This window comes from Saimiri boliviensis, chromosome 4 (genome assembly GCF_048565385.1).
Source record: "Saimiri boliviensis isolate mSaiBol1 chromosome 4, mSaiBol1.pri, whole genome shotgun sequence".
Lineage (NCBI taxonomy): Eukaryota > Metazoa > Chordata > Mammalia > Primates > Cebidae > Saimiri > Saimiri boliviensis.
Window position 1 is genome coordinate 143,746,631 of NC_133452.1, and position 21,638 is coordinate 143,768,268.

The 21,638-nt window shown below is 41.6% G+C and overlaps 2 protein-coding genes across 8 annotated transcripts in view; one reads left to right on the plus strand and one right to left on the minus strand.

Moving 5' to 3' along the window:
- Positions 1-7,699, minus strand: part of LYRM4 (LYR motif containing 4) — a 155,410-nt gene extending 147,711 nt beyond the window's left edge. Inside the window, exon 1 of the mRNA XM_003927381.4 lies at positions 7,393-7,699. Within this exon, the coding sequence (XP_003927430.1) occupies positions 7,393-7,478 (86 nt within the window). The 5' untranslated portion in view covers positions 7,479-7,699. The remainder of the gene's footprint in view (positions 1-7,392) is intronic.
- A 100-nt stretch (positions 7,700-7,799) lies between these two features.
- FARS2 (phenylalanyl-tRNA synthetase 2, mitochondrial) overlaps positions 7,800-21,638 on the plus strand; it is a 529,294-nt gene continuing 515,455 nt past the window's right edge. For 2 of the 7 annotated variants that reach the window (XR_012517418.1, XM_074398405.1), the window contains exon 1: positions 8,123-8,399. Coding sequence is in view for 1 of the 7 variants with exons in the window: in XM_074398406.1 (XP_074254507.1) it covers positions 7,911-8,097 (187 nt within the window). In the remaining 6 variants the exon portion in view is untranslated. Of the gene's footprint in view, positions 8,098-8,121; positions 8,400-21,638 lie in introns of those variants that run through there. The other 5 variants (XM_039462692.2, XM_074398404.1, XM_074398406.1 and 2 more) reach the window with 4 other exon arrangements.

The following is a 21,638-nucleotide window of genomic DNA, read 5'->3' on the forward strand; positions in this document are numbered from 1 at the left end:
ACTCGCAACAACTCATCTGGCCCAGGAGCTGCTAATGAACATAGAGCGCTGTGGTGGTTCAAGAAGTTTTGCAAAGCAGACAAGAGCCTTGAAGATGAGGAGCATAGTGGCGGGACATCCGAAGTTGTCAATGACCAATTGAGAGCAATCATGGAGACTGATCCTCTTACAACTACCCGAGAAGTTGCCAAAGAACTCAGTGTTGACCATCTGATGGTCGTTCAATTTGAAGCAAACTGCAAAGGTGAAAAAGCTTGATGAATGGGTGCCTCATGAGCTGAGCAAAAAATCATCATTTTGAAGTGTCATCTGCTCTTATTCCATGCAACAACAATGAACTATTTCTGGATCAGATTGCAACGTGTGATGTGAAGTAGATTTTATATGACAAATGGTGATGACCAGCTTACTGGCTGGACATAGAAGCAGCTCCAAAACACTTCCCAAAGCCAAACTTACACCAAAAAAAGGGACAAGCTCATTGTTTGGTGGTCTGCTCCACTACAGCTTTTTGAATCCTGGCCAAATCGTTCCATCTGAGAAGTATGCTCAGCAAATCCATGAGAGGCACTGAAAACTGCAATGCCTGCAGCTGGCACTGCTCAACAGAAATGGTCCACTTGTTTCCATAACAATGCTCAACTGCATGATGCACAACCAATGCTTCTCAAGTTGAACTAACTGGGCTACGAAGTTTTTGCCTCATCCACCATATTCAACTGATTTCTCGCCAACTGCCTTTCACTTCTTCAAGCATCCTGACAATGTCTTGCAGGGAAAATACTTCCATGACTAGCAGGATGCAGAAAATGCTTTCCAAGGGTTTGTGAAATCCTGAAGCAGGCATTTTTACGCAACAGGAATAAATTTATTTCTCGAAGGCAAAAATGTGCTGATTGTTAACAGTTCCTATTCTGATTAATAAAGATGTGGTTGAGCTTAGTTATAATGATTTAAAATTCATGGTCCAAAACCACAACTACTTTTGTACCAACTTGATACATAGGTACTGTGCTAAGCACTAGGAATAGAGATAAGACAGAATTTCTGCCTTCAGGAATGTATGGCAGAAACAAGGAAGTCAAGAATGATAACTGTGTATGTAATATGAGCCCTAATAAAGGCAAGAACAAGTGCTTCCTCAACATCTGCTTATCTTCCACTTCACCCAGAAACTGGCTGTCAGGCTTGGCACAAATCAAGTCAAATTTCCACCCTCTCATATTCCAACTTACCCTCTTCTCCTTCATTCCACTCATGGAAAACGAAATGCTGTTCCTTCTGTCTAAGACCAACCCCACCAGCTGTGCTCTCATGTACCACTTTTCACCTCTCATGGGGTCCTGCTCTAGCGGTTATCTACTCTCCCATTTTGTGAACCAAGATTCCAGTGGGAGGTGGAGGGGGTGTCTATACTCAACAGTTGCAATTTACTCACTTCTGATTAATGTCTCAACCCCCACAATCTGGGTTCTGCCATAACCACTTCATTAACAATGCTGTCCTGGTAATGGTACCAGAGGTCTCCACAATGCCAAACCCATGGACCACATTCCCCTCTTTATTAACTGGACCTTGCTAAGGCAAGCCACCCTGCTGACCACAGCTACCTTCCCAAACATGACTATCTTGGCTTCTGCAACACTACTCTTTACTTGGTTTTCTCCCATTTCTTAAACTCTATAGTAGTTATTCAAGGGACCAGGGCAGAGGTCTCTGAGACCTTTCAGGGCACCAGTAAAACTATTTTCATAGCTATCAGGAAGACATTTGCATTCTCTTACGAGTAAACAGGGGAAATTGCCAGACACTAAGTAACATGTGATATAGCAACAAAGAGTAGGTAGCAACAAATTATAGGTAGCAACAAATTGTAGATAGCAACAAATATAAGCACCCAGTTGTCTTCTAGTAAGTCAAACATGAAAGAGACTTGCACAAGTGTCAAACTATTAATCTGCTAATATTTGAGGAGGAAAAATGGTTATTTTTCATAAAAGTGTTATTTAACATAATAGATTTAGTCACTTAAAAACAGGTGTTTTTAAAAGCTTTTGTTTTTGATTTCTAATATGATGTGTGTCTCACATAAAGAAAAGCTTTTTGGGGTCCTCAGCAATATTTAAGAATGTAAAAGGCCTAAAACCAGTTAAGTTGAAGAACCACATTCTTAAACTTTGTCTTCTTGGCTCTTCTTCGGCCAGCTCCTTCACTTTTGATGTTCCCTAGAATAGCATCCATAGCCCACTAATTTTCTCACCTTAAATTAGGATTTCTCAGTCTTAGCATGACCAACCTTTTGGGTCAACTAATTCTTTGTTAATGGGGGCTATCCCCTGTGCATCCCTGGCCTCAGACGTCTAGCACCCCCTTTCTGAATTGTGGCAACCAAAAATCTCCAGATATTGTCAAATAAAATGACCCCAGGATGAGAACTACTAACCTAAATAGTATTCCTAGATAATTCACCTAATATCTAGGTTTTAATTTGACTTACGATGATAATTCTACTTATCAAGTACCCATTTAGCATCAGGGACTTTCCTAAGTACTTGACGTGTATTAACTCACTTAAGCAGTGGTGCAGACTACAGTCCCCATTAACAAAGAATTAGCTGGTCCAAAAGGTTGGTCATGCCAAGATTAAGAAATCCTAGTTTAGGGTGAGAAAAATTCGTGGGCTACGAATGCCATTCTAGGGAACATCAATATTGAAGGAGTTGGAAGAAGAGCCAAGAAGACAAAGTTTAAGAATGTGGTTCCTGGTTGGGTGTGGTGGCTCATGCCAATAATCCCAGCACTTTGGGAGGCCAAGGTGGGCAGATCACCTGAGGGCAGGAGTTCAAGACCAGCCTGGCCAACATGGTGAAACCCTGTCTCTACTAAAAATACAAAAACTCGCTGAGTGTAGTGGCAGGTGCCTGTAACCTCAGCTACTCAGGAGGCTGAGGCAGGGGAATCATTTGAACCCAGGAGGTGGAGGTTGTAGTAAGTCAAGATCGCACCATTGCATTCCATCTTGGGCAACAAGAGCGAGACTCTAACTAAAAAAAAAAAAAAAAGAACGTTGTTCTTAAATGTATTCGTCTTGGGACCCTTTTACACTGTGTGAGATGAATCAGTTATGATTCTTACAAAGAAACTGCAGAACAGAGAGTGGTGTGACTTGCTCAGGGTCACACAGAGTCGGTGGTGCTGACTATTGCAATTCTGATTACTCTTCTGAGCTTCAGAGCCCTGTGAATACCTTTGCTGGGCATCCCAGGGGACATCTGTACTCAAGATACCCTAAAAATAAGCTAAAAAACCCTCTCTCCACACGTCCAGCTATTTCTGTATTACTGAAGTTAATTAATGGCGCAAGTTTAAATTCACCCTCTCCCTGTCTTAGTGTAACCAGAAACCTGGATGCCATTCTAGACTCTGCTTAGATTCTCTTCTTCCTTAGTCCTCGGTCTAGTCATTCGAGTTCTAACAATTTCCCTTCTAATGATTTATCAAATACAACTTACCTCTATCTTCCACTATTCCTGTCCTTATGGGCATCCTAATCTCTACACTTCACTGCTGCAATCAACTCCCATTTGATGTCCTTGGTCCCTCAAAATCATCTTCTACATTGCTGTCAGAGTGATCCATTAAAAATGCAAATCTGGTCATGTCATGTTAGTGGCTGCTTGTGAGCTAAGGGTAAAGTCCAGTGTCCTCAGCATGGCCCCCAGGCCCTCTCCAACCTCAGTGCCTTCCTGTCACCCCTTGCATCATACCTACCCCCCTGGCAGTGCTCTGCTGTTTGCCTGCCTGAGCACACATGCTGCTTCATACCTTTGATCTGACGTCACCCCCTGGAAGGCCTTCTAGATTCAACACCCTGTACAGCCTTCTGTCACAGCACTTAAACCAGTCTGTGACAACTGTCTCTGTACCTGTGTCCCACATAGGCTTGTAAAGCCACTGATGGCAGGTGCCTAGTTTAGTTCAAAACTCATCTTTCTATCTTCAGGGCCTGGTATAGCAGTGGTCCCTAACTTGGGGCCACGGACTGGTTGGTACTGGTCCATGGCCTGTTAGGAACAGGGCCACACAACAGGTGAGCGGTGGGTGAGTGGGCATTACGGCCCGAGTCCAGCTCCTGTCAGATCAGCAGTGGCGTTAGATTCTCTCAGGAGCACCTATTGTTAACTGTGCATGCAAGTGAGCTCCTTATGAGAATCTAATGCCTGATGATCTGAGGTGGAACAGTTTCATCCCAAAACCATCCCCTCCCTTGACCCAGTCCATGGAAAAATTGTCTTTCATGAAATTGGTTCTTGGTACCAAAAAGGTTAGGGACTGCTGTGGTATAGCACTGGGCAAAGTATGCTTCAGAGAAGTTTTGTAAAAGCACTGAGGGAAAAGAATGACATACAGCAATGAGATCTGTTTGGGTGGAGGGAGGGAAGGGAGCAGAGACTGTGAGATGAAGAGAGTAGGGAAAACTTTTGTTCAAAGAAGGTCACAATTGAGCTGAGTCTTGAAGGAAGAGGAGGCACTCCAGACAGCAGTGATAAAGGACCTGCAGGATAGAACAGTTACTTGCAAAGGCTTGGAGGCCCAAGTGGAAAATTTAGGAAACTACAACTGATGATGACAGAGGACAGGATGCACAGGTGGGACTTTGGCTGAGACTGGAGGGACAGACAGGGCTCATGCTATCAAAACATGGCCTATATTTTAGGTCTTGCAAGAGTGTCCCAAAGTATTTATTTCACTATTCCAATTAGTTTAGGCACTACAATTTGCATGTCATTAAAAAATTTTTACTAGTCTACTTTTGATTGCTTATCTAGCACTACCTGTATTACTTTTGATAGGTAACTTAACCTTCCTGTGCCTCAGTTGCCCTACAGGGTCTTAAAAATAGTACCTACCTCACAAGATTACTGTAAAAAATAAACATGTTAATAGATATGAAGATTGTAAGACAGCAGTCGCACACAGAATTGATCAGTGGATGCTGTGTTGCTATTGATTTGACATCAGTGACAAATAGCTACTGAGATTAGAGTGGAGGGAAGGGACTGTTTTTGAAATCCACAAGACAGAGCCTTAATGTAAAAGAAGGACATATTTTATAACAAATAAGTTTATCTTGGGAGATAACAGTAGCAGAAACCTAAGTTTTTAGGTCCATGATCTCAGGCAACAGTATAAAACGATTACCAGACTCCTTTGAATAATACATTTATATTTGGGTAATAAGTTTAGCTTAAAATGAGATGTTTAAAGTATAATTTGACCAATTATTTTCTGAATGTATATCATCTTACAGTTGCCCATACTGAAAGCCATTTTCAATTTTCTGCCTTTCAGGTACAGCCTTGAATGATTTTCTTGCAGTCTGAATAATTTTCCTGTTGAGTTTCTTGAATGACTTTCCTGTTTGGTTGGCAATTACTCATTTGAAAACAGTTGGGACTCATTTGCTCATAAATCATTTCCAAAGAGAATTTCAGAAATAGAAGGGTCCTTAGAGACTGTCTAGCCCAACAGTCTATTTCACAAACAAGAACACTGAAATACAGAGATCGAGTGACTAGTCCAAGTTATAGTCTCTGAGGGTTCCACCTTGACTTTCCTACATGCTCTCACATAGACCCTCTCCCTGCCACCTTCTTTAGTGTGTGAACTCCCTGCTGGTTCCAAGTCCTTATGTATCCTCAGTTTAAATGACAAAGTATCTTCCTCCAGACTATGGTGAAATCAAATGCTTTCTATGTATTTAACTTGCGTATTTCATGTGTTCCCTCAACAGACTTGGTTAAGTACTTCGTGCTAGGTGTTTGGTTAATCTTGCTAAAAATTCCACCAGTATGCCTATTATTACACTCTTAAGCTCCAAAGTCAAAGTCATTAAGTAAAATCATGCTCTCCCATGAAATTTAACCACTTAACTGGGTGGATATGACTTCAGTGGTATGACCTAGATGCTGTTCTCAAATTTGCAGAATGAACATGTTTTTCTAGGCAGGTTTCTGAACATTTGAGAGTCATTGCTTAAGAGGCTTAGTGTTCCTGTCTTCTGACAGAGGTTGTACAGGTCGGTTTGCCAGCTCACACACCTGGTAGAGGGGAGACTACCTAACCCGGTGTGTTCCAAGGGTAGGCTCTGCTCCTATGACATCCAATCCATAGGCTGGCCAGTCACCTAAATGAGGCTTGGGGTAAAGAGATGAGTTGATCCAGTCAGATTTTTTCTCAGGGGAATATGGCTTTAAATCAGAGAGGAGTAGCAGTTAGTCAAAACCAAACCAAACCAAACAACACATCTGAAAAGAATGCAGAGAGAATCCATAAGAAAATGATGGGTCAGAAGCAGCAACAAAGTGAAAGTAGAGGTTCTGAATTAGAAAAAACCATACAGGACGGGTGCGGTGGCTCAAGCCTGTAATCCCGGCTCTTTGGGAGGCAGAGGCAGGTGAATCGCTTGAGTTGGGAGTTTGAGACCAGCTTGGTCAACATGGCGAGATCTCGTCTCTACTAAAAATGAAAAAAATTAGCCAGGCGTGGTGGCGGGCGCCTGTAATCCCAGCTACTCGGGAGGCTGAGGCAGGAGAATCACTAGAACCCCGTGGGGCGGAGGTTGCAGTGAGATGAGATCACGCCACTGTACTCCAGCCTGGGCAGCAACAACAGAAAAAGAATCATAGGCAAATAGGGGAGTGGTGAGGTATGGAAAAAAGTGAATGTGTTATATTAAAGATGTAAGAGTTTAGACCCTCAGTGTCCTGCCGTCAAGGTCAATAAGCGGGATCTGTCTGGTGAGCCAGGATAAACTGAGGTTTCAGCTCCAAAGCTTGTGAGACCCTTTTTCCTTTACCGCTAGGCATTTCCATCGTACCCTAAACATAACGGATTTGATTCTGGCAACCAAAAGAACTCTTTACGACACCTAGGAAATTTTAGGGAGGTGCTAGCGTGTGCCTTAAGCTTTTTAGCTGTGTGCTGCTCACTGGCCATTTCCACGCTCAACTCTTCCAAAGCTCTAGGGAAGTTTTACGTATGCAACATATTGGTCTAAACTTCACCAATGGCTGATTTCCATCCTTCTTTTCTCTTCTGCAGAAACATAACACTAATCATGCACCAAGAGCACCAAACAAGGTAACCTTTAGGGGGAAAACGTTATCAGACGTGAACGTCTTCCCCGGTAGAAAGAAGGGCAAGCCCTCTGCTCCTCCCCGAGGTCTCAAAGGCCACACGTGCAGGCAAGAGCACTCCTTTCGATGGCGGAGCCCGGTCTCTGTCTCGCGGCCGCCGGCGCAGGACGGTGGTTCCTGGTCGCCAAGGACATTCCGCGGCAGCCCGCGCCCCCGGCCCCCGGCCCCCGATCCCCGGCGACCGCCGCGTCACCTGTAATTGTAGGCGCTGAAACGCTTGCTTTCTCTCAGCATAGCCCGGTACAGATCTAACACTTGTGCGCGGCTGGAGGCTGCCATTTTGGAAAGAAAAAAACAAACGGGTCCTCTTCGGAGAGGTCCCAAGTACAGCCCAACCCACGGAACTTCAGCCTGTGCAGAAACTACGAACGAAATCAAGTGCGGCGGCTCGGCCTTGCCAGCAGGCCGGGCCTAGGCCTAGGCGGGCAGCCCTGAGGACCGCGGACCGCACCCGGCGTCCCGGGCCTCTTCCGAGGTGGGCACAGGCAGGCCTCGGGGCAGCTAAGGGGGCGGTGCCTGGAGGGAGGTGCCTCCGCTCCGCCCCGCCCCCGCCTGGAGGCTCTGCACCCAGCAGCCGCTCCACGCGGCTGAAAGGCGGGGAAGCTAGAGGCCTGGCCTTCCGTGCATCCAGCCAAGTCCCTGGGGGCCGAAGATCGGAGGCGCGAGCATCCGAGGGAATTGCAGTTGCACCATGGAGAGCCTTTGCGAACCATGCGGGGTCTCGGAGGGGACATTTGTGTTTCAGGGCGGAGCGGCCTGCAGTACCTCCAGGAGGCTGTGTTGCCCGGGTTACCGAAGGCCGACGCGCCGAAGCCCCGCCCTTGGCCGCCGGTGCCCCGCCCCCACTGGCTGCGGCCGCCCTCAGTGCTGCCTGAGAGGCCTTGCGGGATTTCGAGGGGTACTTGACTTTGCCCGATCCTGCTGGGCTGGGTGGGGTTTCCTGGCCTTCGCTAGGTCGGGAAGCGCGATGTCCGGGTGTGGAGATGAGGAGCCAGGGGGTTCTGTGGCACTCCGGCACCGTTTAGGGCGACCTGCGTAGGGGCCTGCGGGACAGGCCCGCTTTCTGTTAAAATGGCGGCGCCCAGCGTACATGGGTATCTGTTCAGTTGGGGTTTAAGATTCTTGCCCGTGAGAGCGACCTAGCCTGCCACGCTTCTGATTTTGAAACACTTGGGTCTGGGTTTCCCGGGAGAGCGGTGGGTGAGTGCCGGCCTCGTTGCAGCCTTGGGTGCGACGTGGGCAGTTGGGGTGGTACGGGGGGTTTACATTGGCCGTGGAGTTTTTCCTCTTTCCGGATGTGGATTTGCTTTTGAGTGAAGTGTCTCCGTGGTTTTGTAAACTAATAAATGCGTAAAATGCAGCCTGGCTGTAGACTTCGGAGAATAGAGACCTTTAGGGATTCAGGTATTCTCCAAGTAGCGGAGCAAGTGTTCTCCCATGGCTTGACCTAAACTTTTTTGAATTACCTTATTAAAGTGGTGGATAAACTTGCTTGTTCTGATCTTTGAGCATGGGACTGGACGCAGGGAAGCCTCAGCCAATTCTGGTACTGTGTTCGCAATTTTCTTGTTTTTGGAATCTTGCTTTACATAATCAACCTTAGGAAGAACCAAACCTTTTTGCACTCAAGCACAGTGAGGAGTACCTTTATACATAAAAACAAAACGACCGGACGCAGTGGCTCACGCCTATAATCCCAGCACTTTGGGAGGCCGAGGCGGGCGGATCATGAGGTTAAGAGTTCAAGACCAGACTGGCCAACATGGTGAAACCCTGTCGCTGTGACATGGTAAAAGCCCCGTAAAACTGTATACCTCAGCCATACCTAGGCTGTGTGTTGAAACTGCTCTCTGTAATCCTAATGTAACAGGCCAAGCAGTCCAAACCCATGCCATCTTGGCTCCTGTGACTTGGCTCCTTGACTCCTGTAATAAGTAACTAAGGTCTGTAATTTCCACCCATATCCAGACAATGTGTAAACTAACGCTTATCTTGACTTCTGTAAACCACTTGAGTAACAATCGGAATATCCAAAGCCCCCTGGCCCTCGGAATGTGCAGATCCTCTCACCCTCATCTCCGCCCAGGAGGTGATTTATGGAATCCACTGGCCCTCGGAATGTCTAAAGCCCCTCACCCTCACCCCTGCCCCTCACCCTCACCCCCAAGGTGGTTTACAGGCATAAAAGGTCTTGACACCCTCCTTTCGGGGCCAGGGGTTGGAGAGACTCGAGTCCTCCGTGGCTGCCGGCAATAAAGACCCTGCAATTTGGCATATTTTTGTCTTGATGTTAACTTTCTATGCTCGGGCCAGTACAACACGCTACTGAAAAATACAAAAATTAGCTGGGCATGGTGGCTCCTGCCTGTAATCCTAGCTACTTGGGAGGCTGATGTAGGAGAATCAGGGACCTGGGAGGCGGAGGTTGCAGTAAGCCAGTTACAATTGTTTCTACCTATCAAGGAATTTAATCATTAATGTATATAATTAATGTATCTAAATGACTCAACTTTGTGGTAATCAAATAAAACTTTTCCAAATAAATATGTATAGTTTAAGTAGTTTGGATAGCCTTGTCCTCTGTTAGTACAAGCACTGGTTGCAGTTACGAAAGTGATAGCTTCCCAGTTAATTCTGAGCCAAGTCTTGACAAAAATACCTCATTATTTTATTTAAAATGGTTTGTTGGACATCATTGCCTTGAGAGGCTAATAGAAAATATTAATTTGAAAGCTACATCTCACTTTTGCATATCTTTATTGTGGAGATGCCTTTTTTGTTTTTTTAAAAGAAGAAAGTAACTCTATTTGAGATTGTAAGTGGAATGGGCCAGAAGCTGAAGAATGGACCATACACATATGTTTCTTAACATGCATTCTATTCTGCGTTGAAATTTTTCTTAGGGAATATCTAAAATAGGAGGTACCATTTAGGAATCAAAACATACAAATTTCTTTAGTATTCATTTTTTGTTTATCCAAAGTTATCAACTACTTATAGTTCTTTATGTAAAATCTTGTATTATCTTCTATTAAAATTAGGGTGTCCATGACCACCTAATGCTGTGTGAAGAGAAATTTCTCAAATCATAATAAACAGTGTAACAACAATTTACTGTCCTGAAGCTTAAATATCAAAATGATGTAAAAAGGTAAAATTTGCATAGAAGTAGTAACTTATGATATTATTTAGAAATTATTCAGGTGGGCATGGTGCTTCACACCTGTAATCCCAGCACTTTGGGAGGCTGAGGCAGGTGGATTACTTGAGCCCAGGAGTTTGAGACCAGCTTGGGCAACATGGCAAAACCCCATCTATACAAAAAATACATCATAGCAAACCTCATCTGTACACAAAAAGTACAAAAATTAGCTGAGAGTGGTGGCATGTGCCTGTAGTCCCAGCTACTCAAGAGACTGCCTGTAGTCCCAGCTACTCAGGAGACTGAGGTGGGAGGATTGCTTGAGCCCTGGAGGTCGAGGCTGTGTTGAGCCATGATCATGGTAGTGCACTATAGCCTGGGCAGCAGAGTGAGACCCTCTCCAAAAAAAAAAAAAAAAAAAAAAAAAAAAGAAAAAAAATTATTCTATCCTACACCACATATGAATCTAAGTATTATACATTGATCCTTCATTTTAATAGAATATGAAGGGGGAAGGCCTTATATATCAACTCATTCATTTGTACAGATGAACAAACTCAAGGCTTTTTCCTCATTCCTTCAGCATTTATTGAAGACTTCATAAGTACCATACTTTATGATTTTTTTGTTTTTTGTATTTTTTTGAGACGGAGTTTCACTCTTGTTGCCCAGGCTGGAGTGCAATGGCACAATCTCAGCTCACTGCAATCTCTACCTCCCGGGTTCAAGTGATTCTCTTCCCTCAGCCTCCCAAGTGGCTGGGATCACAGATGTACACCACCACGCCTGGCTGATTTTTTGTATTTTTAGTAGAGATGGGGTTTCACCATGTTGGCCAGGCTGAACTCGAACTCTGGACCTCAGGGGATCCACCTGCTTTGGCCTCCCAAAGTGCAGGGATTACAGGTGTGAGCCACAGTGCCTGGCCCATAAGTACCATATGCTATATAAGATGACATACTTACAGCAATGAGAGCCTCCCCACCCCTAAGAAACCTATAGGTGACTAGATAAACCAAACAGTAATTTATAGAGACAGCTTCTCACTCTGCTTCCTAAGCTGGAGTCCAGTGGTGTGATCATAGCTCATTTTAACTTCAGACTCCTGAAGTGGTTTTCCTGCCTCAGCCTCCTAAGTAGCTAGGTCTATAGGCTCATGCTACCATGCCTGGCAAATTAAAAGACTTTTTTTTTTTTTTTTTTTTTTTTTTGTAGAGATGAGATTTCACTGTGATGTCCAGTGTGGTCTCAAACTCCTCAGTGCATCTCCTGCCTTGGCCTCCCAAAGAACTCAGCTTATAGGGGTGAGCTGTGGCACTTGGCCAATAATTTCTTTTTGACAGTTGCTGTGATAAGAGCAATAATTTAGCAAATACTAAAGGAGTACAGAAGAGGAATATTGAACCAGGACTTTCACCTAAGGGAAGGCTTTCCATCATAGGTGTTTCTAGAATGAATAGTAAGAGCCAGATGAGGAATGTGGTTAAAGATTGTATTGTATATTCCAAGCATGGAGGCAGAAGGGTGCTTGATCTATTTAGAGAACTCTTAAGTGTTTTAGGATGGTAGGAGGTGGGAAGGGAGGGACCACAGAAGTGGTTAGCCCTGCACTAACTTTATTTTAGTGTTTTCCCTATTTCTGGAATAAATCATTTCTTCCCTTATGCATTGGCTGAGTCATATAAGTAGAGCTTAACAGCTGAGCTGTTGAAATGGACATTATTTATTCAGGTACGGATAGCCTTTTGTTTCAAATCATGAATTTGAATCCTATGTTTCAGAGGCACTGAAATTTTATTTGTGCATTCAAGAGATAGCCAGCAGCCTGGTAGTTCAAGTTACTGTTCTCGTGATGATAACTTGAGGACGATATATAAATCAAACATGGATCCCGTTTTCCAGAAGTTTATACTTTAAATACATTTGTATATAATTAAAATAAGGAGTAGGAGATACTAGGTTGGTGCAAAAGCAACTGTGGATTTTACCATTAAAAGTAATGATCAAAACCGCAGTTACTTTTGCACGAACCTATACAAAGTGCTTCAAGGAAAGGGCTGGTGAAGCGTCGTTGGGTCTCAGTGTAAGAAGTCACTTCCATCCCTTGTGCTTGGGCCACACCTCAGACCAACAGCAGGGCTGAGGCCCAGGCTTCAGAGATTTTTGTTTAATTGTTTTTTAAGTTCTCTCCATGATTGAATATAGCCAGGGCTGAGAAACATTGATCTGAAGGAATCAGGAGGCTTCATGGAGGAGGTAGTGTTTTTGTTGGGCTTGAGAAGATTTAAGTTTCTCCTGGGCCTTGAAAGAAATTGAAGGATTTGAATGGGTATGTGGTGGTAAGATGGCTACTGTAGGTGGAAGATGATTTACCCTTTGCCTTGAAAGGGTGAAAGAGAAACTCTGATTGAGGTCTAAGAGAAAAGCACTCATGACCTGGGAGGGGCTTTGGCCAGAGCTGTAGAGTGCATGAGGGTGAGAATGGGGATATCCATGGAAATGTGATACATTGACTTTCATATGTGTTAGGCACGAGATGAGCCGAGTCCCAAATGATTTGAGTTAATCTTTACATGACTCGATGGAAGAGCTGTTATCTCCATTTAAGAAAAGTGAAGCTGGCCTGGTGTGGTGGCTAACATCTGTAATCCCAGCACTTTGGGAGGCTGAGGCGGGAGGATCACTTGAGCTCGGGAATTTGAGACCAGCCTGGGTAACACAGCGAGACGCCATCTCAATATAATAATAATAAAAAAAGAAACAACAACAAAAAAATGAAGCTGAGAGTTTATTTAGCCAGGATCAGACAGCTAGAAAGTAGCTAGGGTGGGTACTGGCCTGAGATGTGATCTCTCTAGCTATGATGCAGCACTGCTTCACAGTTAAAGTACCAGCTTCAGAAATTTGAAGTTTATTGATTTTTCTGGATAACATGGGTAAATTTTAGTCATATTTGAATTTTAATTTAGTTGGAGTCTCACTTATTTGTAAAGCTAACCGATTTGTATAGGAAATATTATAAATATTCAGGGAATCTCAAATGTTGATTTTTATACCAGCTTTCTAGTTATTTAAGATAAATTTACATTTTATTCTATTACCATCTCTTTGAAAAGACTTAGTGCCTTTTTTAGGTTGTCTATTTATGTGTGTATGTGAGACACTTTCTCTTGGGGGATTCTCTGAGACTCCCATTTCTGTAGAAGCTCTTTTCAAATATACTTATGGAAAATCTGTTCTCTGTTTTGAGAAACCTTGAAAGCTATGATACATTGCAACTAGACACTCTAGCTTCATTGATTGGAGACTAAAGGTTCCCTTACTTGTGGGCAGTAACAATAAAATTGACAATTTATTTTATGTAAAGTATATCAAATGTCAGTTATTTCTAGAGATTTTTTTTTTAAACACATTATTTTCATTGTAAAGGGAAGAAACCATCTTTTCATACTACAGACCCCTGCCAACATGGGAATTCTTTTACCGTGGGATTTGTTGTAATACTGTTACAGATCACTTTCATTCTTTTTTTCTTCCTGCTTATGGGGGACCAGTATTTTAGGAATAATATATTCATACTGTCTGGATATTTTAGAATGATTTGTTAATCAAAGTAGCTACAGCTGATTGTAACTATAGCTATTATTTATTTAAAGTTTGTTTTCTCTCTTCTAGGAGCTTTGCCATGAAAAGAAGAGTCCTCTCTATGCCCTTTAGCAATATCTCATTTTAGTAATTTTTCTAGGGACATATTTGAAGTTCTGATTGACTTCTTTGAGTGAGAATATTAGCTGCCATCTCTTGTTTGTTCAGGTCAATAGGTTGTTTACAGAAAACATTTTGGATTCGCAGTGTTGACTCTGTTTACAAAAAACAGCCTACATTTTGCTGATCACTAGAAAAATACTAGGTCAGTGTCTTCAGATATGCAATACTGAGTTCTGTGATATTAACTGATCTCAGGATGATACATACCTTTGATAGTATACTGGAGACAGCAGAAGATATACAGAGAAGTCATGATTTCTTTGCTGTTATAGTGAATACTCTTACATAATTTAATATTTTGTAACTTTTTAATGTAAACATTATTTTCTGAGCACAATTGAAGCACCTCAGCCTGGCAAACCTGTAACCTGTATGTGTGATTGTGAGTTTGAATTAACTAACAATATTTAAGACTAATAAAAGACTAGCTTGTGTGGAATGGATTCTAGTAATATTGGCAGACAGTAAAACAGAGTTAGCTTCAGTTAATGAAGATGAGTTTTTTGGGAGATTTAACTTTTTTAACAATTCCTGGAATTCTGCTGTGAGAAAGTAAAATAGAGCAGTCGTGAAATAGAAAAAGCTTACCAGGCAGCATGCTTTCTTCCCTGTTTCTTGACATTTTGAGATAAGCACCTTGTTATTTATTTCAAGTCTTGGAGCACTTTGAGACAAGCACATGTGCCTGGGCATTTATAACCTTAAACCCCTTAGGAATCCCACTGACACCCTTGGCTTCTGCATACTGAGAGCTGGGCTGGATGATAATTATAGTCAGCTTTCATTTGTGGAGCCCAGGTCTTCAAAGAGTTTCCAAGTAAACTATCCCAGATTAATACATTTCAGGACGTAAGTGTGCTTCACCAGAGCTGTCAAACTGTCTGGATGCCCCTCTGTTAACTTCATAGAGGAGATTCCACCTGTGTCAAGCTATAGTGTTTCCTAAACTTTTTTCTGTTGTCTTGAAAGCTATTTGAAAATTAAATGTTCATTATAGTACTAGTGGTCAGGTATGTTCCTTAGATATATATGAATTAATGTCACCGCACCATAGGCAGTAATTTTTATGCCATCTTTTCCCCAAAAACCTGCAGCACTTTTAGGATGAAGTCTAATTCGTTAACATAGCCAATGAGACCCTGACGAGTATGGCGCTTATCCACTTCTCCAGCCCTATGCCATACCTTTTTCTTTTTCACTTGCTGTTTCTTATTCTTTAGTACTTACCTCTTTCCCCTCCACCCTGGGAGCCTTTGCAAATGCTGATCCAGCTGCCTGGAGTGCCCTTCCTTCCCTTCCTAATTATTCTTCGGATCTCAGTTTAACAGATGGTTACTCAAAGCTACCTTCTTTAACTTGAGTAAATCTTCCTCTTTTAAGCTCCCTTAGTATTGTGAATTGCTCTTCAGCTTACAATGACTGAAGTTGCAAGTCACAGGAAACTGAAGTCAAATTGATTTAAACAAACTTAGTGGCTTTATTTTATTGTCTCCTGTGTCTTGAGAGTTCAGAAGCCAGATGGGCTTTAGGGTTGATTGGTTTGAGTGATGTTGCTAAAGATTCAATTTTGTGCTTTTCTCCATTTTGTCTTCTCCAATGTCAATTTTATTGTCTGGACAGAATCCTCTCTTGGTTGTGGGAGACCATCAACGGTTTGGGGGTACTTGTTTCTGGAACCTTAGAGGAGTGAGAGAGCCTCTGGCCCAAGAGTGCCAAGCAGTCCTCTCTGTTCATGTCACTGGCCCTCCTGCGTCATGTACTCATCCATTTCTGAACCAATAACTGGCCAGGGAGAAGATACGATTTTAGGATGGAAACAATTGCCTAACTCCTAGAGGCAGGTGTCGGAGAAGGTGTCCCCAAAGTATGTAGGCTGTGAAAGCTGAAGGATGGAGATGTAGGCATGGGGGAACACACAATGAAATTGAGGTAGTTACCAAGAGAAAGGGAAATTATTTTTTGTAAAAGGTAACAGAGTTCACTAGAGCAGTCTTGCCAGAGTTATATGTTTCTTTATTTGATTAATATTTTTTGTGATATTAGGCTGTGTATGAGAACAGATTATGTTTTTGATTACCATTGTTTCTTCAACACTTTACATCTAGCTTTGCACATAGTAAATGATCAATAAATATGAATATTGTAATGACTCAGTCAATCACATAAGATCCAAATACAGTAAGGCCCTGCTCCCCACCCTTACCCATGGTTTTGCTTTCTTAGTTACCCAGAGTCAGCTATGTTCCGAAAATATATAATGGAGAATTCCAGAAATAAACAATGCATGCTTTAAATGTGGGCGTTCTGAGTTTTGTGTTGAAACCTGCCCAGGGCATGAATCCTCCCTTTGTCCAGTTAGTCCCCAGGTGACTAACACGCCACCTGCCCGTTAGTCACTTTGTCACCTTCTCATTTATCACAAGATCACAATTTGGTTGTGGACAGATCACAAGAATTAACAGAGTGAGTGCAGTCGGATGAAATATTTTGAGAGAGAGAAAGAGACCATATTCTTTGTCTTTTTCATAACATTTATTACAGTAGGTATATTGTTATAATTGTTCTACTTTATTATTAGTTTTTCTTGTTGAATTAATGATGGGTTTTTATTTTTTTCTTTCCAAAAAAAAAATAACCACTATCTTATGCAGAAATGATATCATGAGCAGTTGCATTATTAAATCAAGGAGAAACACAATCAGAGAACAGGCAGAAAAATTATGATTATGATGGTTTGCATTTTTCTTTTCTTTTCTCTTCTTCCTTCCTTCCTTCCTTTCTTTCCTTTCTTTCTTTTCAAGACAGAGTCTTGCACTGTTGCCCAGGCTAGAGTGCAGTGGCACAATCCCTGCTCCTCTGTCTCCTGGGTTCAAGTGATTCTCCTGCCTCAGCCTTCAGAGTAGCTGGGATTGCAGGCACACACCACCACAGTCAGCTAATTTTTGTATTTTTAGTAGAGACAGGCTTTCACCATGTTGGTCAGGCTGGTCTTGAACTCCTGACCTTGTGATCCTTCCACCTTGGCCTCCCAAAGTGCTGGGATTACAGGCATCAGCCACCATGCGAGGCCTTGGTTTGTATTTTTCTTATCTCAGATTTTTATTTATTTTTATTGATAGATAATAGATGTACATATTTTTGGGTTACATGTGATAATTTAATGCATTAATATAATTTGTAAAGATCAAATTGGTGTAATTGTGGTATCTATCACCTTAAATATTTGTTTTTATGCTAGAAACATTCAAATTGTTTTTTTCTTGCTATTTTGAACTGTAGTCACTCAGTGATCAAACACTAAGTCTTATCTCTTATATCAAGCTATATTTTTACTTATTAGTCAACCTCCCTGCATCTCTCCTGCCCTGTACCCCTCTTGGCCTCTGGTAACCACAAGTGTATCTCTATTTTCATGAGATTCACTTTTTTAGTTATGACATATGAGTAAGAACATACGATATTTGTCTTTCTGTGCTTGGCGTATTTCACTTAACATAATGACCTCCAGTTCCATCCATGTTGCTGCAAATGACAGGATTTTATTCTTTTCTATAGCTGAATAATACTCTTGTGTATTTATGCCACATTGTCTTTATCCTGGCATCCGTTGATAGACAAGTTGGTTCCGTGTTTTGGCTTCTTTTTGTGAGTAGTGCTGCAGTAAACATGGGGGTGCCAATTACAATGCACAGATCTTTTTGATAATACTGATTTCCTTTCTCTTGGATATAGTCCCAGCAGTGGAATTGCTGGACATATGGTAGTTCTATTTTTAGTTTTTTGAGGAACCTCCATACAGTTTTCCATACTGGCTCTACTAACTTAAATTTTCACCAGCAGTTTACAAGAGTTTCCCTTTCTCCACATCGGTGCCAGCATCTTTTATTCCTTTTTTGATCAAAGCCATTTTAACTGAGGTTAGAAGATATCTCATAGTGGTTTGGATTTGCATTTCTCTGTTAATTAGTCATGTAGAGCATTTTTTATATATCTGTGGACCATTTATATGTCTTCGTTTGAGAAATGTCTATTCAGATCTTTTACCCAATTTTTAATCAGATTATTTGTGGTTTTTTTTCTTATTGAATCGTTTGTGCTCGTTATATATTCTGGTTATTAATCCCTTGCCAGGTGGATGGTTTGCAAATATTGTCTCCTATACTGTGGGAGATTCTGGATTGTGTTTTCATTTTGTCGATTGTTTCCTTTGCTTACAGAAGCCTTTTTGCTTGATGTAATCTCATTTTTCTGGTTTTGCTTTGGTGGTCTGTGCTTTTGAGGTCTTCACAAAAAATCTTTGCCCAGATCAATATCCTGGTTTGTTTCCCGAATGTATTCTTGTAGTAGTTTCATAGTTTCAGGTCTTAGATTTAAATCTTTAATTTTTGTATATGGTAAGAGATAGGAACCCAGCATCGTTTATGGAAGAGTGTCTTTTTCCCATTGTATGTTCTTAACACCTTTGTTGAAAATGAATTGACCGTAAATGTGTGGATTTATATCTGGTTCTCTATTTTATTATTAGTTATTGTTCAATCAATACTGTACCTAATTTATAAATGAAACTTTATCATAGGTATTCACATACAGGAAACAATATAGTAAACAGTACTTAGGGTTTCGTACTGCTTCTTCCCTGCTTGGAATTCAAGTGAGACTAATGCTTGAAGCTCAGCAGACATCTTGCAACTAGGAGAAGTGCATGAGGGAAAGGCCAAGAGAATATGAGATTCCAGCATAAACACTGGCTTTTCTGAACTATGGAGTGAACCCTGGAACTGGATGCCTCTAGACTTCATATTGTGTTAGCAACTAATGTCTTTCTATTTTAAGCCATGATTATTTGGACTTTCTGTTTTATGCAGCTCAACATGTCTATGTATGTATGTATTTTAGCGATAGGGTCTTGTTCTGTCACCCAGGCTGGAGTGCAGTCACACAGTCATGGCTCACTGTAGCCTCCAACTCCTAGGCTTAAGCATTCTTCCCCCCTCAACCTCCTGAGTAGCTGGGACTGCAGGTGCTTGCCACCTTACCCAGCTAATTAAAACAAATCGGTTTTCGATAGAGGTGAGGCTTTGCTTTGTTGCCCAGGCTTTTGAACTTCTGGCTTAAAGCAGTTCTCCTGCCTTGGGCTCCCAAAGTGTTGGGATTACAGGTGTGAGCCTGGGCCAACATGTCTCAATAGAGTGCCAAAAATAAAATAGAGCTTCCCTGCCTGAGCCTTGCCAAAAGTCTTTGTAATTTATTATATTTGTCACTTTAAGGTTATTTGTTTTTGCTGCTTGTGAAGCACTGGGATATTTTGTTTTTTTCTTAAAAAGAATGTGTTTGTTACATGTACACATAGGCCAAGCTTTTTTGCACTGCAGGACATTTGTGTATGAGGGTCCTTCTGTTGAATAATCAATATTCTTTTATACTCTTCACTCCATTCATGACTACTCAGTTTAATTATTGCTTCTTCAGGCAATGTTACCAACTTCAGTTTAAATTACACCCTTCTGATTTTATTATTATTTCTTATAACAGCTAGTTCTTTACCTTAACTTCTTATAATTTAAAATTGTACAAAGTATATCTACATAATGGTAGGTTCTTGGCTTCATGTTGAGTTCTCCCACAAGAATTCCATGAGGGCTGGGACCATCTCTGTTTTGTTCATCACTAGAGGCATAGTGCCTAGTAAGTGCTCAGTAAACCTTTGTTAAATGAGTAAATGAAGGAACATAAGCCTGAAATTTTTAGATTTCCGCATCTTTCATCCTCCTACCCTGTCACCACCAAGAATATTAGGTAACATGAAGTGTTCAGCCACAGCACAGATTCTGTTGCATTTGTTTGGATTACATTGCTCCCTACTGGTCAGAATTTAGGGTTGGATTTTAGGCTTCGAGACTTTAATTTTGTTTGCCTTATTAGAAAATATAATGGGAGTAGCATAGTCACTTAGCATACTCACTGAGTAAACATTTTGTCAGTTCCTTCAGAAGAGTGATACATATTTTGGGTGCTTTTTCTCTTGCGTTATGATTTCTTCTATCAGAATTTTACGTTATCTTAAGCTTTGCTGGCACTGTTTTTATAAATTGAAGTTAAAAGCCCCTGGTAGTAAATGTTTGTATTTTATGCTTTTGAATAGCGCTAGAGGCATGGAAATGACTATCATTTTAGCTCTGTTGTTAGTCACAACCATTTAAAATTGCATCTGGAATCTCTTCTTTCTGAAAAAGTAGGCTCAATGGCGGGAGGGGGGTCTGTATAAATTATTGACACAAGTTATTGACTTAAAATGCAGATACTTTAAAATAAATTTTTTAGTTTCATCATGCTGTAATTCTAGATTGTTGGTATTAGTTTTACTGTGTCTAGGGAGATTTATTGTGCATTTTTGAAATGAGTATAAATGCTGTATGTATGTGATAGTAAGGGAGAAAACTTGACTGAGATATTGTCAATTTGGTAGCATTTCACAGCTGTATCAGATTTTCCCACATCATTTTAGGTAAATTACTTAACATTTGGATAATCACATAATTTATTTCCTATGTCAGGATACTTGAGATCAGTGAAAGTGGGTGCTGTTAAATAATTATGCTGGCATGACAGGAATAAACATGAACTGTCTTGGGGATACTGACACATATGGTCATTCTACTTGATAACAGTAATCTGTGATGACTTTGTTACTCTGCATACCCTTGTGAATTGCAAGAACTAAGAATTGGAGGCTCATCAAAGAGCTTCATTTTCCCTTTATTCTCTACAGAATGCCTGCATCCTCAACACCTTCTGCCCAGATGCGTGATTCTTCAATTGTGTGATCACTCTGGGTTCCCAAACTGATGTGGCTCTGTGGCCAGAGGGAGATTGGGGGTGTCGGGCACAATAAGAGGTTGTTCTCGGCTTCAAGGATGAATCTCTTTGTGCATGATTAGCTGGCTGCACTAAGGTGCAAGAGGAATGGAAATGTTCACTTAATACAGAAGTTGTGGGCACATGGTTATTTAATCACGATCTTACTTTGTATTGTTTGGGCTTCTAAAAGAAAACTTGTGAATATTAACAGGAACATAAAAAAAGTAGTTGGGCCTTTCAGCACAGGAGCTTTTAACAAAGGATTTTAACAAAGACTCTTCAGGTCTTTCCCTTGCTGCAGCTCTGCCATCTGTGCTTTGGAAGGGGCCTCTACCCCTGCCTTTCCTTGGTTAAGATAGTGATTTTCTGTTAACGGAGTCTGTCTTCTATTAAACAAAAATGATAACATGTCAGTGTGATGTGGTTTTGAGCCTCATGTAGGAGATTTTCCTGAGAGTCACAGATAATACTGAATTCTCTTTTTTCTCCAACAGTTTTTAATTGATTGCCCAACATTGCAAAAGGCATTTGACATACATTCTTAATTGGTTGGTTCTTATACTAATTTAGCAAAGTAGACATTGTTACTCATATTTTATCAAGAAAGACAGAAACACCCTTCTCCCCACTCCACTACCACCAAAGCTTAGAGTTTAAGTAAGTGGCCCAAG